General features: G+C 36.3%; 1 protein-coding gene across 3 annotated transcripts in view; it reads left to right on the plus strand.

The window, feature by feature from the left end:
* The window catches only part of SMC2 (structural maintenance of chromosomes 2), a 52,080-nt gene that overhangs the window by 17,537 nt on the left and 17,255 nt on the right, over positions 1-17,288 (plus strand). For all 3 annotated transcript variants that reach the window (XM_009000516.5, XM_002743157.7, XM_009000518.5), the window contains exons 10-17: positions 5,580-5,813; positions 7,294-7,453; positions 7,942-8,059; positions 8,718-8,856; positions 10,155-10,274; positions 12,105-12,309; positions 13,974-14,109; positions 17,079-17,203. In XM_009000516.5, coding sequence (XP_008998764.1) covers positions 5,580-5,813; positions 7,294-7,453; positions 7,942-8,059; positions 8,718-8,856; positions 10,155-10,274; positions 12,105-12,309; positions 13,974-14,109; positions 17,079-17,203 — 1,237 coding nt within the window. The remainder of the gene's footprint in view (positions 1-5,579; positions 5,814-7,293; positions 7,454-7,941; positions 8,060-8,717; positions 8,857-10,154; positions 10,275-12,104; positions 12,310-13,973; positions 14,110-17,078; positions 17,204-17,288) is intronic.

The following is a 17,288-nucleotide window of genomic DNA, read 5'->3' on the forward strand; positions in this document are numbered from 1 at the left end:
GGTTTATCCAAGATTGTATGGTTGTAGATATGTTGTGTTGCCTCCGATGCCTCTGTTCTGTTCCATTGGTCTATATCTCTGTTTTGGTACCAGTACCATGCTGTTTTGATTACTGTAGCCTTGTAGTACAGTTTGAAGTCCGGTAGTGTGATGCCTCCCGCTGTGTTCTTTTTACTTAGAATTGACTTGGCTATGCGGGCTCTCTTTTGGTTCCATATGAAGTTTAAGGTAGTTTTTTCCAGTTCTATGAGGAAGGCCATTAATAGTTTGATGGGGATAGCGTTGAATCTGTAAATTACTTTGGGCAGTATGGCCATTTTCACGATACTGATTCTTCCTAACCATGAACATGGAATGTTTCTCCATCTGTTTGTGTCCTCTCTTATTTCGTTGAGCAGTCGTTTGTAGTTCTCCTTGAAGGGGTCCTTTACGTTCCTTGTTAGTTGTATTCCTAGGTATTTTATTCTCTTTGTAGCAATTGTGAATGGCAGTTCGTTCTTGATTTGGTGCTCTTTAAGTCCTGTTATTGGTGTATAGGAATGTTTGTAATTTTTGCACATTGATTTTATATCCTGAGACTTTGCTGAAGTTGCTTATCAGTTTCAGAAGACTTTGGACTGAGACAATGGGGTCTTCTAGGTATACTATCATGTCGTCTGCAAATAGAGACAATTTGGCTTCCTCCTTTCCTATTTGAATACACTTTATTTCTTTTTCTTGCCTGATTGTTCTGGCTAAAACTTCCAGTACTATACTGAATAGGAGTGGTGAGAGAGGGCATGCTTGTCTAGTGCCAGATTTCAAAGGGAATGCTTCCAGTTTTTGCCCATTCAGTATATTGGCTGTTGGTTTGTTGTAAATAGCTTTTATTATTTTGAGATACGTTCCATCAATACCGAGTTTATTGAGGGTTTTTAGCATAAAGGGCTGTTGAATTTTGTCAAAGGCCTTCTCTGCGTCAATTGAGATAATCATGTAGTTTTTGTTTTTGGTTCTGTTTATGTGGTGAATTACGTTTATAGACTTGCGTATGTTGAACCAGCCTTGCATCCCCAGGATGAATCCTACTTGATCATGGTGGATAAGCTTTTTGATGTGCTGTTACAGTCAGCTTGCCAGTATTTTATTGAAGATTTTTGCGTCTGTTTATCATGGATACTGGCCTGAAGTTTTCTTGTTGAGTCTCTGCTGGGTTTTGGTATCAGGATGATGTTGGTCTCATAAAATGATTTGGGAAGGATTCCCTCTTTTTGGATTATTTGGAATAGGTTCAGAAGGAATGGTAATAGTTCCTCTTTGTGTGTCTGATAGAATTCAGCTGTGAACCCATCTGGACCTGGGCTTTTTTTGTGTGGTAGGTTCTTAATTGCTGCCTCGACTTCAGATCTTGTTATTGGTCCATTCATGGTTTCGACTTCTTCCTCGTTTAGGCTTGGGAGGACGCAAGTGTCAAGGAATTTATCCATTTCTTCCAGGTTTACTAGTTTCTGTGCATAGAGTTGTTCATAATATTCTCTGATGATGGTTTGAATTTCTGTGGTGTTTTCCCCTTTATCATTTATTATTGCATCTATTTGGTTATTCTCTCTTTTATTAATCTGGCTAGTGGTCTGTGTATTTTGTTGATCTTTTTGAAAAACGAGCTCTTGGATTTATTGATTTTTTTGAAGGGTTTTTTGTCTCTCTATCTCCTTCAGTTCTGCTCTGATCTTAGATATTTTATGTCTTCTGCTAGGTTTTGAGTTTTTTTGATCTTGCTCCTCTAGCTCTTTCAATTTTGACGATAGGGTGTCAATTTTGGACCTCTCCTTTCTTCTCATATGGGCACTTCCTGCTATATTTTCCTCTAGAGACAGCTTTAAATGTGTCCCAGAGATTCTGGTATGTTGGGTCTTCATTCTCGTTCGTTTCGAAGAACTTCCTTGTTTCTGCCTTCATTTAATTGTTTATCCAGTCAACATTCAGGAGCCAGTTGTTCAGTTTCCATGAAGCTCTGCGGTTCTGAGTTAGTTTCTGAATTCTGAGTTCCAACTTGATTGCACTGTGGTCTGAGAGACTGTTTGTTATGATTTCAGTTGTTTTGCATTTGCTGAGGAGTGCTTTACTTCCAATTATGTGGTCAATTTCAGAGTAGGTGTGATGTGCTGCTGAGAAGAATGTATATTCTGTGGATTTGCAGTGGAGAGTTCTGTAAATGTCTATCAGGTTTGCTTGTTCCAGGTTTCTGAGTTCAAGTCCTGGATATCTTTGTTAATTTTCTGTGTGGTTGATCTGTCTAATATTGACAGTGGAGTGTTAAAGTCTCCCACTATTATTGTGTGGGAGTCTAAGTCTCTTTGTAAGTCATTAAGAACTTGCCTTATTTATCTGGGTGCTCCTGTATAGGGTCTGTATATATTTAGGATTATTAGCTCTTCTTGTTGTATCAATCCTTTTACCATTATGTAATGTCCTTCTTTGTCTCTTTTGATCTTTTTGCTTTAAAGTCTATTTTATCAGAGACAAGAATTGTAACTCCTGCTTTTTTTTGCTCTCCATTTGCTTGGTAAATCTTCCTCCATCCCTTTATTTTGAGCCTTTGTGTATCCTTGCATGTGAGATGGGTTTCCTGGATATAGCACATTGATGGGTTTTGGCTTTTTATCCAATTTGCCAGTCTGTGTCTTTTGATTGGTGCATTTAGTCCATTTACATTTAGGGTTAATATTGTTATGTGTGAATTTGATACTGCCATTTTGATGTTAGCTGGCTGTTTTGCCCGTTAATTGATGCAGATTCTTCATTTTGTTGATGTTCCTTACCATTTGGTATGTTTTTGGAATGGCTGGTACTGGTTGTTCCTTTCTATGTGTAGTGCCTCTTTCAGGAGCTGCTGTAAAGCAGGCCTGGTGGTGACGAAATCTGAGTACTTGCTTGTTCGCAAAGGATTTTATTTTTCCTACACTTATGAAGCTCAGTTTGGCTGGATATGAAATTCTGGGTTGAAAGTTCTTTTCTTTAAGGATGTTGAATATTGGCCCCCACTCTCTTCTGGCTTGTAGGGTTTCTGCCGAGAGATCTGCTGTGAGTCTGATGGGCTTCCCTTTGTGGGTGACCCGACCTTTCTCTCTGGCTGCCTTTAGCATTTTCTCCTATATTTTAACCTTGTTGAATCTGACGATTATGTGCCTTGGGGTTGCTCTTCTTGAGGAATATCTTTGTGGTATTCTCTGTATTTCCTGCACTTGGATATTGGCCTGCCTGGCTAGGTTGGGGAAGTTTTCCTGGATAATATCCTGAAGACTATTTTCCAGTTTGGATTCATTCTGTTTGTCACATTCTGGTACACCTATCAAACGTAGATTAGGTCTCTTCACATAGCCCCACATTTCTTGGAGACTTTGTTCATTCCTTTTTGCGTTTTTTTCTCTAATCTTGCCTTCTCGTTTTATTTCATTGAGTTGATCTTTGACCTCTGATATCCTTTCTTCTGCTTGGTCAATTCGGCTGTTGAAACCTGTGCGTATTTGCAAAGTTCTCACCTTGTGTTTTTCAGCTCCATCAATTCACTCATATTCCTCTCTAAGTTGTCCATTCTTGTTATCATTTCGTCAAATCAGTTTTTAAGGTTCTTAGTTTCTTTGCATTGAGTTAGAACATGTTCTTTTAGCTCACAGAAGTTTCTCATTACCCATCTTCTGAAGTCTGATTCTGTCATTTCTTCACACTCATTCTCCATCCAGCTTTGTTCTCTTACTGGTGAGGAGTTGTGATTCCATGTAGAAGGAGAGGTGTTCTGGTTTCGGGTGTTTTTCTCCTTTTTGCACTGGTTTCTTCCCATCTTTGTGGATTTATCCACCTCTCATCTGTGTAGTTGCTGATTTTCATATTCGGTCTCTGAGTGAACGTCCAGATTGTTGATGATGAAATTATTTCTGTGTCTTAGTTTTATTTCTAACAGTCTGGCCCCTCTGCTATAGGACTGCTGAGGTCCACTCCAGGCCCTGCTTGCCTGGGGATCCCGTGCAGCAGCTGCAGAACAGTAAGGGTTGGTGCCAGTTTCTTCTGCTATTTTTGTCCCAAAATGATGCCTGCCAAATGTCAGTCTGATCAGTCCTTTGTGAGGTGACTCTTTGGATATACGGAGGTCAGGGAGCTGCTTGAGGCAACAGTTTCCTTTATAGGAACTCTCGTGCTGAGCTGTGAGCTCCGTTGTTCATTCAGACGTGCTAGGCAGGTACGTTTAAGTCTGCTGCAGCAGAACTCATAAACCCCCTTTTTTTCCCCCAGGTGCTCTGTCCCGGGAAGTCAGGGCTTTATTTATGAGTATCCGTTGTGCTGCTTCCTTTTTTTTTCAGGGCTGCCCTGCCCAGCAAGGAGGCAGCCTAGTCACTGTTTGCCTGCAGAGGCTTTGCTGAGCTGCTGTTGGCTCCGCTCTGCTCCCATGTGAACTTCCCTGCAGTCCTGTTTATATGGGTATGGTTAGAACTGCCTTGGCAATGGTGGCCTGCCTCTGCAATGGCAGACTCTCTCTTTTATGGCGGGTTGCCTCGGCAACGGCAGACTGCCTCAGCTATGGCAGACTACCTCCGTAGGGGTGGAGTGCCTCGGTAATGGCGGACACCCCTCCCCCACAGAGCTGGACCATCCTGGGTTCAGCTGTGCTTGCCATGAAACTCTCAATCCCAAGTGTTTCCAATAGTTGTTTTTTTTGTTTTTGTTTTTGTGGGGGTGGGACCTGCTGAGCCTGATCACCTGGCTCCCTGCCTCAGAGCCTTTTTTTTTTTTTTAAGTTGAACGGTTGACTCTCTCCCAGGTGTTCCAGTAGCCTGCTGAAAGGGCGCCAGGATCTGTGTGATTTCCCGTGCGGCAACCCACTGCGCCAGCTGAAACAACGGCACTGCCCAGGAATCTCCTGGCCTGGCTCCCTGTTTCAGACCCCTGTTTAATCCGATGAATGGGCGAATCTGCCTTCTTGGAGCTCCAATTGCCAGCTTAAAAGGGCAGCCAGACCAGTGTATTTTGTATGGAGAGCCACCGCGCTGGGGTGCCAGCAAAACAGCCGCGCCAAATGAAACATCTGTGCTGGCGACCCGTGGGGCTCCTATGCCTGGGAAACTCCTGGTCTGTGGGCAATAAAGATCCATCTGGAAATGTGGCGTCCACTCACCCTCTGCACTTTCACTGGGAGCTGCAATCCTGAGCTGCTCCTAAAGGGCCATCTTGGATCTTCCCAAATCTCTACTTTTGAGCTTAGTGTAGGGTGTCTGTTATTTCAGTTTTACAGCTTTAGAAATTCATTGCTAGTTCTTTCAAGTGATTTGTTTAAATCTGCAATTATTTTTTAGCCCAGTGTCTCATGGATTTAATGTGTAACATGGAATGAAAATATTTCAGGTAGTATAAGAGTTTCATTTATTCTAAAAACTGAGAGTGAATTTCAAAATGATAATTCAGTATTTATAAAGTTATGATGGTTAAATTATTTTATGCTTATTCCAAATTGCTATGGAATTTGATTACATAAGGGTATATGCATGTAAGAAAGTGGATGTTTTTCTTGAAATATATTGTTTTTCAATTTGAAACTCTTCCTAAAGGACTCTAAAACTTTAGCAGCAAAGGAAAAAGAGGTTAAAAAGATAACAGATGGACTGCATGCCCTTCAAGAGGCAAGTAATAAAGATGCTGAAGCTTTGGCTGCTGCACAGCAGCACTTCAATGCTGTTTCCGCTGGCCTGTCCAGTAATGAAGATGGAGCAGAAGCAACTCTTGCTGGTCAAATGATGACCTGTAAAAATGATATAAGTAAAGCTCAGACAGAAGCCAAACAGGTAAATATAGACATTAAGCACTATGTGATTGCTTTTTTTCCCAAGAAGTTTCTTTTCACATTATGCTTTGGCAGTTGTTACATAATGTTGAAAATAATCAATGTCAGGGAACTTGTTTAGTTTAATCTGCAACTCTGATGCCTAATACAGCAAAATTCAAACATGTTGATTGCTAAATATTGGTGATGTTAATTTGTTAAGATGCTGTACAGCATAAATTACCTTAATTCAATATATAAGTGCTTTATTCTGTTTGCAGCACTGTGTGGAATTTTAGAGATTAATCATTTATTCTTGTCTTTTTGGCTGCTTTTATTTTTTATTGATATAATGTTGAAGTCTTAAGCATTAACAGGAAAATAGGATTGTCCTTCCCATTGCTTTGTCTATCATACCTAGTTCTTAAAACCTTGCTTCTGAAACTTTACATTTTTCTAGGAAGTATCTCTACCTCACATTTATCCACATTCTAGTCTTTGATCTTACTACTCTGATTTCATAATCTTAAAACTCTTGTCAGTTTATTATGTTTCTCAGATTTTACTTAGTAGTGCAACTTAAAGTCCTATGAACACGAGAATTTTGCTAGCAGAAAAAAATACATGTACACAGGCACATGATTGTTTTGTTTTTAATGGAAGACACAGATTTTAAAATATAGGCACAGAAATGTGTGTGATTATGCATTAATCCTCTGGTTTTTCTCTTTATATATTTGCAACTTTTTCATTCAGACATGATAGAGATGGTAGTCATAAATTTATAAGAACTCCAACAGTAGAAAATCTTTAAAGTACTCTGTCTATTATGTTATAAGGGAACTGGGAAAAATGTGTCATACAGTTTTGGACGACACCCCATCTAGGGTTTAGAATACTAATTCATAGTTTTAAGCAGCATTGCTCAGTTGTATAAGTTCTTGAAGGTCTGACACATTTAAATAGTTCTAGCATTTAAATAACAAGAGTTGTACTATTTAATTATCAGACTGTCAGCATTTCAGTTTCTCTGTCAATTTAGCTTCCATTTCTCTATATTCTTCTTATTACCCAATTCACTTTTTTTACTGTTATTAAACAACACTCACAAATATATACAAATACAAATATGAACAGCTAAGTGGAAGCGAAAGGAAGTATAATTGTGATTTCTAGCTTTCTATTAATTTAACCAGCTACTGACAGTTATTTGATAGAATCTTTGCATTTTAATGTCATTTCTTATAAATATTAAAAATATGGACTTAAATTTCACATTTTTTAACTACATGTTAATCATATATTAGTTTATACTTTGAGTAGTTTTTTAGGAGAAAATGCTGGGAAGTGACTAATCTTTTGAGATACTAATCCAGGAGAGAAAACAATTAAATTTTTAAGGCCAAGCTCTCTTAGTAAAACCAATCTGAATCTTCGGCTATTTAATTACTAGCAGTGTCTGCCTCATACATCCTATAGCCTGTTCCATTTTTCTGTCACAGGCTCAGATGAAGTTGAAGCATGCTCAGCAGGAATTAAAGAATAAACAAGCTGAAGTTAAGAAGATGGATAGTGGCTACAGAAAGGATCAAGAAGCTTTAGAAGCTGTAAAAAGAGTTAAAGAAAAACTTGAAGCTGAAATGAAAAAGCTAAATTATGAAGGTTTGCCTTTAAAAACATGATAATCAGATCATGAGGAGGTAGTGATTTTTTGTAAAAAGCTAATTTAAATAAAGAACACAAGCAAGTAGGAAACATTTCTTACCCTGTTAACGAGCGTTAGTATAAGAAGTATTTGTAAATACAGTAAAAAAAATCTAACTATAAAACAACTCTTGAATTTTTGAGAACTCAGGAATTGAGAATTTCGTGCTTCAATCATTTGAAAGCTCAAAAACGTCTTTTTGTATTTCTACATTAGTAGGCATTCAATTTGTCTGTTAGTTTTTGGAATGAAAATTTGTTATTTGCTGTTGGAAATAATGTCTTTTTGACACTGGATAGAAATTGGAAGGTTCAGCATGCTGATTAATACTTATCAGAAATTTGTATTTTTTGCATGCTTTGGAAGTAGTGATAATATTTTCCTTAAAACAGTATACTGTGAGTTTTTAAAACTTGGTTTTAATTTATTATAATTTATCCTTCAGAAAATAAAGAAGAAAGCCTTTTGGAAAAGCGCAGGCAGCTGTCTCGTGATATTAGTAGATTGAAAGAAACATATGAAGCTCTATTAGCCAGATTTCCCAATCTTCGATTTGCATACAAGTAAGAGATTACAGCCTTGAATTTTAATGTAGTAATAATCAAGACTTTTTTTTTTTTGAGACAGTGTCTCACTCTGTAATCAAGACATTTTTAGTTAAGCTGGAAGCAGTCTGAAAATTTTGTCGACACCAAGATTTTTTTATGAAACTTGTTGTAAACTGCTTTTCCGTCATTAGTATTTTTCCTTTAAACACTTATTGAAATGTTTCAAATGTTGGCAGAGCAATTCTTGTGAAATTTAATGGCTAATGATGCCACCAAACTTAAAATCGAAATGAGGGGAACTGAATCTTAGTTCAGAATGTCTTTAAAGTTATTCTGTCATTAATGTTAAATATCCACATTTTCATCTTAGAATTTGTCTTGCTATGTGGATTTTTTTATGGAATATTTACCGTAATCATATGTATTACAGGGATTAGAACATCAGAGTTGTTCTCATTACATTGAAACATAATGAAATATCTATTGATTGATTTAAAAACAACAGCTAGCTAGTCATTTGGGATATTTTAAAATTTTTGGTTTGTTAAAACCATGTGCTGATTCTGCTTTCATTTCAGTTTAATGTGTTGTCCAAAAGAACTTTTGATGAGTAAAGTATAACTTTTTCTACTTTCTTATCTAAGATTAATTTTTGTCAACTTTTCTATTTCAGAGATCCAGAGAAGAATTGGAATAGAAATTGTGTGAAAGGACTTGTAGCTTCTCTGATCAGTGTGAAAGATACTTCTGCAACCACAGCTTTAGAATTAGTGGCTGGGGATCGACTCTACAATGTTGTAGTAGACACAGAAGTAAGTTGATTTTAATTGTTAAACATTTAAGTTAGCTTGAAAAGTCATGTGTTGCTAAAAGATTTAAATACTTTATTGATGATTTAAGGCCTCGCCTAAGGTGACACATTTTTAGGGTAAAACTATTTGGTTCATAACCTTTTGATAAGTATTCCATAGGAAGTCTCATGCTTACTCAGGAACTCAGAATGCATATTACATTCTTAGACTTTGGGGGTCTCTTTGCTGTATAAGTTGAATTTATTTATAAAATAATCTGGTAATAAATGACCTCTTTTTAATGTCAGTCTTCCCATCAAGGTAACATTGAATTTATCTACATTTCAATTCTCAGTTTTTATCCTTCTGTAAAATGCTCTTACTCCTTCCTGTCAGTGCTACATAGTCATTGCCAAATTTACTTTTTTTTAAATTTGTATTGTGTCTGTTTAAAATGTACAAAAAGCCTGGGTATGGTGGCTCACACCTGTAATTCCAGCACTTTGGGAGGCTAAAGTGGATAGATTCTTTGAGCCCAGGAGTTTCAGACCAGCCTGGGCAACATGGCAAAACCCCATCTCTACTGAAAATACAAAAGTTGGCCAGGCATACCTGGCATGCACCTTTAGACCCAGCAACTCTGGAGGCTGAGGCACAAGAATTGCTTGAACCTGGGAGGTGGAGGTTGCGGTAAGCTGAGATCACACCTCTGCATTCCAGCCTGGGCAACAGAGCAAGACTATGTCTCAAAAAAAAAAAACAAGTACAAGATGTTTTGATATACATAGTAAAATGATTAATGTAGTCCAGCATATTAACATAGCCGTTCACTTTTGTGAGAGCACCTAAAATTTACTCTTAGCAAATTTTCAGTATACAGTATTATAATAGTTTTCATGCTGTACATCTCTAAATAGGTAGATGTATTTATCCTAACTGCAAATATGTACCCTTTGAGCTATGACCTATTTCTACCCATTTTCTTTCCCTCCCCATCCCTGATAACCACTATTCTGCTCTTATTTTTATTTGTTCAACTTTTGTTTAAAGATTCTATGTATAAGTGAGGTCATACAGTATTTTTTTTTCTTTGTCTGATTATGTCAGTTGGCATCATGTCCTCTGGGTTTATTCATGTTGTCACAAATGGCAGCATCTCCTTTTTCAAGGTCAAATGATATTCCATTGCATATGTAATCTTAACTTCGATGGTTTCGGATAAATGGCACTAAACATTTATTTATTATAGACTACTAAACTTGCATTCTTTTTCTGTCATCTTTAACATGTATTTTTTAAACTTCAAATGTGTGTCTTAGGTTACTGGTAAAAAACTACTAGAAAGAGGGGAACTGAAACGTCGATACACTATAATTCCACTCAATAAAATTTCAGCAAGATGTATTGCACCAGAAACTCTGAGAATTGCTCAGAATCTTGTAAGTCTTACTTTGTCTGGTTTATGTTTAATCTTCTTCTGTGTTTTTTATTTAAGTTAGAAGGCATTAATTTTGAGGGACATAATCATGAAGAACCACAAAATTACAAAAAAAATGGGTTGGCTTGTGCAATTGGGTAACAAGATAATAGAAATGTTGAAAGACTAACTCCCTTTGATACTTCAAAGTGTGATATTAGAATGTCCTTTTTAAATCTTAAGTCACATGACTATCAGGTGATGGTGAAAATTACACTTCTGTTTCCTGAATAGTTAGAATTGAGCTTCTAGATAAATATCCAAGTTTTGGGATTTTGTTTCTTTTTATGTCAGGCACACTTAAACTGCCCACAGCGACAGCCATTTTGGAAGACCTTCATTAGTATTGCAATGATGCTTCTTTATTAGAGTTCTTCTAGATTGCTATTCAGCCTGTGTTAGGTATATAGCATGTGACCAGGATCCCATTCAACTGCTGACATTGATCTGAAGTGACATGCTTGCTAGTAAGAAAATAGATTAGTACAAGGAAATACATTTGAAAGTTATTGTACTTGTATAATACTGTAAAAACATAAAGTCAGTCATAACATTCAGCTGTAATGAAAACTTTTTATTGAGTAGACATTCCAAGTACATGAGTTGAAGACATTTCTGTGAAACCTAGAAATACACTTGTAACAAATTGAATATCATATCCTTAGTGAAATTCAGAAGATTTCACTGAAAATGATTTCAAAATACAGTTCTGTTGATATATATACTACCGGGAAAGGGAGGATGGGTGCTGTGTAATTGAAAGGTGGTGTTTTTGGTTGGCATTTCCTTTACTTGAAAAATCACCATTAAGTAAAGAAAGCTCAGGAAGTTAATTCAGCCATATGTCAAGTCCCAGCATTAGAAGAAAATTGGAATTTTAAGTAACAGCGAAAATACTTTGCCTTGGATCCCTGAGCCAGATCTATTTAATGGTAGCTGCCACATCAAAGAACAATACTGAACATGTATTACATAGAGCTGCCTTCATTGTGATTGCCACTGCTGATACTAAGCTCTAAAAGAGATGCTTAGTTTTTCTAAAATGATGGACACAGCCTCTATAGACAAAGGCTGAGAAGAAGCATTGTGATCAAAATAGAGGATTGAGGGAGTTTTTAAGTTACTTTTACTCTCAATTATTAGTTGTGTTTTTGTTTCTATAACTGGCAGACCACTGCTCTGGCATATTTGTATGAAAATATATTTGTTGTGAAACCAAATTATTGATTATTAAAACAACAGTTTCATATAGTTGTGTTGATCTGGGAATTATGGGTTAAGCACCCGAGGCCCAAAAATCTGAACTCTGAAATTTTCTAAAATTCAAAACTATGACACCCAAATAATGTTCATTGGAGCATTTTGGATTTTGGATTTAGAATGCTCAACCAGTATAATACAAATATACCAAAATCTGAAAACTTAAACACTTCTGGTTCTAAGCATTTAGGATAAAGGATACTCAACCTGTACTGTACTTTAATTAAGGAAGCTGTGTCCAGTCAGTTTTAGACTTAGACACATGGTAATGGCTCGTTACTGACAGAAACTTTCATAATGTTTGGTACTAGCTATTAATAAATATTTTATTTAGCAATAGATCTTTCAGTATTTAAACCTGCATTTTTCCTGAAACTTTCAAGTGTTACATAGCTTTTTAGAAAGTTCAGAAATAATTTTAATGCTAGGTAAGTATTAAGTTTCGTTACAGCAGTTCTTACTGGTTTATAAGATAACATTTGAAAGGAAAAGTAGTAGTATGTACTGTGGCATATCTGTTGTTGTCCCACAGGTTGGCCCTGACAATGTTCGTGTGGCTCTTTCCCTGGTTGAATATAAACCAGAACTTCAGAAAGCAATGGAGTTTGTCTTTGGAACAACATTTGTTTGCGATAATATGGATAATGCCAAAAAAGTGGCCTTTGATAAAAGGATAATGACTAGAACTGTAACTCTTGGAGGTGATGTGTTTGATCCTCATGGGACATTGAGTGGAGGTGAGTTTTGTATCCTTTTGTCCTCACGATTCTATGTGGTAAATAGAAAGAGGCTTTCTAAAACTACATTTTTAGCCTAACTACCCACTTCTTCAGGAAACATGTTAACTTCTCATTTGTGTGTTTGCCAGTGCTGCTACTGCTCCTCTCAAAAGAAAAACAAAAAATTAAATCTGCCCTTGTGGTACTTTAATGCCCTAAAGGAATTCTTAGACAGTGATCATATTCTTCTTGTTCTAATATTTGCCACACTGAGTTTGCAGATCTTTGTCAAGACAACAGAATAAGAAACACTGAATAATATTTACTGTATACCAGACAGTGTTCTATAGTTGTGCTAATACAGTAGTCACTAGCCAGTAGTCACTGTTTACATTTAATCAAGTTAAATAAATTTCCTTGGTTGTATTAGTCACATTTCAAGAGCCCATAACCACACATGGTTAATGGGTAATTAGACAATGTAGATATAGAACATGTCTGTTATTCTATAAAGCCCTATTCTGTGGGCTTTAAATAAGAATTAATTTAATTCTTAGCAACAACGATGAGGTAGGCATATTATCATCTCTAATACACAACTGCAGAAATGAAGATACAGAGTGGTTCAGTAACTCACTACTGGATGGCAGAGCTCAGAATTTGAATCCCAGCAGTCTGATTTCAGAGTTCATGTCTACCCAGTAGACAGTATAAAGCCACTTGAGGTATCAAGTGACTAAAGGTTTCTAGGCCAAGAAAACAACAGCGAGTTCAATGAATTCCAAAACCAGGTGTCAGGTTCTCCAGTACACAGTCAAATGACTAGTGTCTGCAAATGGAAGATAAAAAGAGACTAATTGTTTTTTCCAATTTCTACAAGAGAAAAAACTTTTTAGATTTTGTTGATTCAGATGCTTTTGAAGTTTTTACTTACGGGATAGGAAATAAGTAACCCCGTACTCTAATTACAGAGCGTTTAAACATCATTTCTAATTGACCTTAGCATTCTTTCATCAAACCTGCAGCGTTTCTTTGTCAACATAATACCTCAGCCTGTCACTGCCAGGTAATTATAGTTGCATAATGTGAAGCCAGTTTATTCTGCTTGTTCCACTGTATCAGAACTTAGATCAGGTTATTACATGGTAACAAACAGCCCACAAATCTTAGCTTAGAACAAATTTATTCCATGTTTATGCTGCATCTACTGCAGATCAGTTGCCTTTCTGCTTGGTGCTATTCTTACTCTGGGACTCAGTCTGAAGAAAAAGTAGTCCCTGTCTTGAACATACTTCTCTCATGGCTAACGGAAAGTAAATAGTGAATTACGTACTGCCTCCTAAGCTTACTTTCAGAAGAGACACATTTCCTCATTTCATTAGCCAGAGCAAATCACATAGCCAACTCCAATGTCAGTGGGGTGGAGGATGGGCCCAGTAGACAAGTGATTATTTTGAATAAATAATATCTGCCACAACTTCTTGGATCTATGATCAGTTTCTGTGTCCTAAGGTTCAGATGATGGAATGAATTCTATGGCTTCATAAGCTCACTAAAATATTTACTATTGAATCATTTTGGATATATTTCTCTTAGAAGACTTTTTATTGTTTAGTGTTTTATTGTTTAGTGTATATCTGATAACTTAATGTGCAGGACATGTGTCAATTTGCCTCTATCAGGTGCTCGATCCCAGGCAACTTCTATTTTAACCAAGTTTCAAGAACTCAAAGATGTTCAGGATGAACTGAGAATCAAAGAGAATGAGCTTTGGGCTCTAGAGGAGGAATTAGCAGGTCTTAAAAACACTGCTGAGAAGTAAGAACTGTATATACATTTATTTGTTGTTGTTAAAGATTTGCATAGTAGAAGATGACAGGAAATTTATTTCAAGAAATAAAGCTTCTGACTTTTCTCAGATATTTAGCTCAAATTTTTTTGGTTTTATTTAAAATACTTGATTAAATTGTGAGTTGATAACTTACCAGTTATTTATCTAATTTTTTTTTCTGTTAAGAGAGATGTCTTTGTTGTATGAAATTAGCAAGATCTATTTAAGTGAAATGAAAAAAAAAAATCAATGAACTATTCCATTCTTTCTGCTGAGAAATATACTAGCATTTGGCTAGGGTTGGTGGGGAAACCCTTTGATACTCTGAGGTTTGATACCAGTGAATACTTGATTTCTTGATTTGACATTAATATGATACAGTATAGCCTTGATCAGGTGCCCACAGTAAGTTTATTAGCATTGTGGCTGTTCTACATGTATTAAGGATCTGCTAGGTTGTCTAGTGAGCAGGTAAACAAGTTCATGTTGAATATCGGCACTAAAACAAGTGTTTCCTTACAGTATTTCTTCTCTGTAGGTATGGGTAAGATAATATGTATATACTTTTGAACATCACTTCTATTTTTGTATAACAGAGGTATAGGCTTATTTTTGTTTTTTCATTATTGGGATCATGCTAATGTAACCCTTTTGTGTCACTCAGTAAACATTTATTGAGTTCCTCCTGTGTGCCACATACTCTTCTAGAGGCTGGGGATCAGATAAATATCTCTGCCTTCATCTAGTTTTTTATTGTTGGAGAAACAGACAATAAAGAAAGATAAATTTGTAAAACATGTTCGCTAGTTCTAAGAAAAATGTAAATCAGGAAAAGTGATAGGAACTATCTAGGGCAAAACTTCATCTTGAAATTTTATACTGGGTGGCCAAGAAAAGCCTCATGGAGGACCTAATTGTTGAGTAAACACACGAAGGATTGAGTGACTGGTTCTTTGGTTATCTGGGAGAATAGTCCACACTTGAATTAAAAGTTTCTTGAGTTACAAAAGCTACAAACTTAACAAAGTGCATTTTTTGAAATTTTGGCCAGGCCTGGTGGTGCCCACCTGTAATCCCAGCACTTTGGGAGGCTGAGGTGGGTGGATCACTTGAGCTTCAGGAGTTCAAGACCAGCCTGGGCAACATGGAGAAACCATATCTCTGTAAAAAATTTTAAAAAGTTAGCCAGGTGTGGTGGCATGTGCTTGCAGTCCCAGCTCTTTAGGAGGCTGAGGTGGGTAGATTGCTGGAGCCCTGCAGTTTGAGGTTGCAGTCACCTGAAATTGTGCCACTGCACTCCATCTTTGGGGACAGAGTGAGACCTGGTCTCAAAAAAAAATTTAATTGTAATTATTTTTCAGTCTCTCTGAAGATGACAAATAGGAACTGATTAAAAAGATTTTATTCAGAATTCATAATCCTAAATAAAATTTAAATCTAAATACATTTTGAAGTGATTATTTTTGGGTACATTTTTAGCATTGAATTTCTGTAGTTATGAAAGCTTAAAATGGCACCAAGCCTTTTGGGGACACTATGGACGAGATTTTCAGTCAGGATGGCTGTTAAAAGATATAAATCGAATCAGAATTTTTCTGTGCTTTTTTTTTTTTTTTTTTTTTTTTTTTTGAGACAGAGTCTCACTCTGTCACCCAGGCTGGAGTACATTAGCTCGATCTCGGCTCACTGCTACCTCTGCCTCTTGGGTTCAAGTGATTCTCCGGCCTCAGCCACTCAAGTAGCTGGGATTACAGGCATGTGCCACCATACCCAGCTAATTTTTGTATTTTTAGTAGAGACAGTTTCGCCATGTTGGCAAGGCTGGTCTCAAACTCCTGGCCTCAAGAGATCCACTCTGTTTACTTTCAGATATCACATGCATGTAAAGGCCCGCATTTTACCTTCATGAATATAAATTAACCATAGAATAAATGCATTTTACTGTGAGAAGAGTACAACAGAATTTTTCTGTGATATGTCTAAGTTCTAGCGAGGTGATGAGTTTGTAGTCAACATTTCGGCTTAGAACTGTTAATTTTGTTCAGTAGTATTGGATCATTTATTCCACAGAATTGGCTTCTTTGCTAATTGTGACACTGAGGTCAAGGAAGGAAAATAGATTTTGAAAAATATGAGAATGGTGGAAGGATCATCTAAAGCCATTGTTTCACACCATGTCAGGAAAGTAATATCTTTTTTTAAAAATATTTCTACACTCCACATTTTTAAATCAACTTGAAGTTAAAATTATTAAGTACTGGCAAGTACAGCTTCAGGCAATAAAATTCAAGGTAGTATATATATTTTATAAAAGTTTTGTCCTTTTTTCCCCAGACATGAATTTCCAGTGACAAGGTACTTTGTGAATTTATATTAACTTGAAATTTCACTGCAACTGAATTCGCTAAATACCTTTCAAAGACGTAACTAAGCAGCCAGAACTGGGATAGAATTACAAAGTTTTCAACAAAGTGTGTTTTAAATAACTAAGTTCCAAACTATTTTTCTTACTCTAGAAGTAGGGAACATTATTTTCATTTTTAATGTTAGAAAATGAGGTTAATAAATAAATATCTAAATTTTTGAATTTTATTTGTTGTAATTCATCCATTTTTCGTGGCGAGTAATTGGTGTTACTGGTTTTTTTGTTGTTTTTTTTTAGTTAGCAAGAGGGATTATTTTTAAGGAAACCTAGCTATTAAAAATTTTTAGTGTTTTCTATGAATATTTATTATGGATTTTGGTCAGTTAGAGTTGTTTACCTTCAGTGACCACATCTAAATTTGAATTGGCACCTCAGAAACTTCAAAGTCATCAAAATTATTCCTGTAACCAGTAGCATCTTATATTGTTTATAATGTTTGTGAGTTTATTTTAGGTAAGAGTCTGAAGTTTGAATGTATTTCTCAATTACTAGAAACATTACAGTCATTTCTTACGTTTCTGTTTTTGTAAGGTATCGTCAACTAAAACAGCAGTGGGAGATGAAAACTGAAGAGGCAGATTTATTACAAACGAAGCTCCAGCAAAGCTCGTATCACAAGCAACAAGAAGAATTAGATGCCCTTAAAAAAACCATTGGTAAGATGAAAACAGCCCACGCTTAATCTCTGGTTTTATTCCTGTCTTTTACCTTACTTTAGGTATCACCTATACCTATGTTATG

The sequence above is a fragment of the Callithrix jacchus genome, chromosome 1, assembly GCF_049354715.1.
Source record: "Callithrix jacchus isolate 240 chromosome 1, calJac240_pri, whole genome shotgun sequence".
In the NCBI taxonomy this organism is placed as follows: domain Eukaryota; kingdom Metazoa; phylum Chordata; class Mammalia; order Primates; family Cebidae; genus Callithrix; species Callithrix jacchus.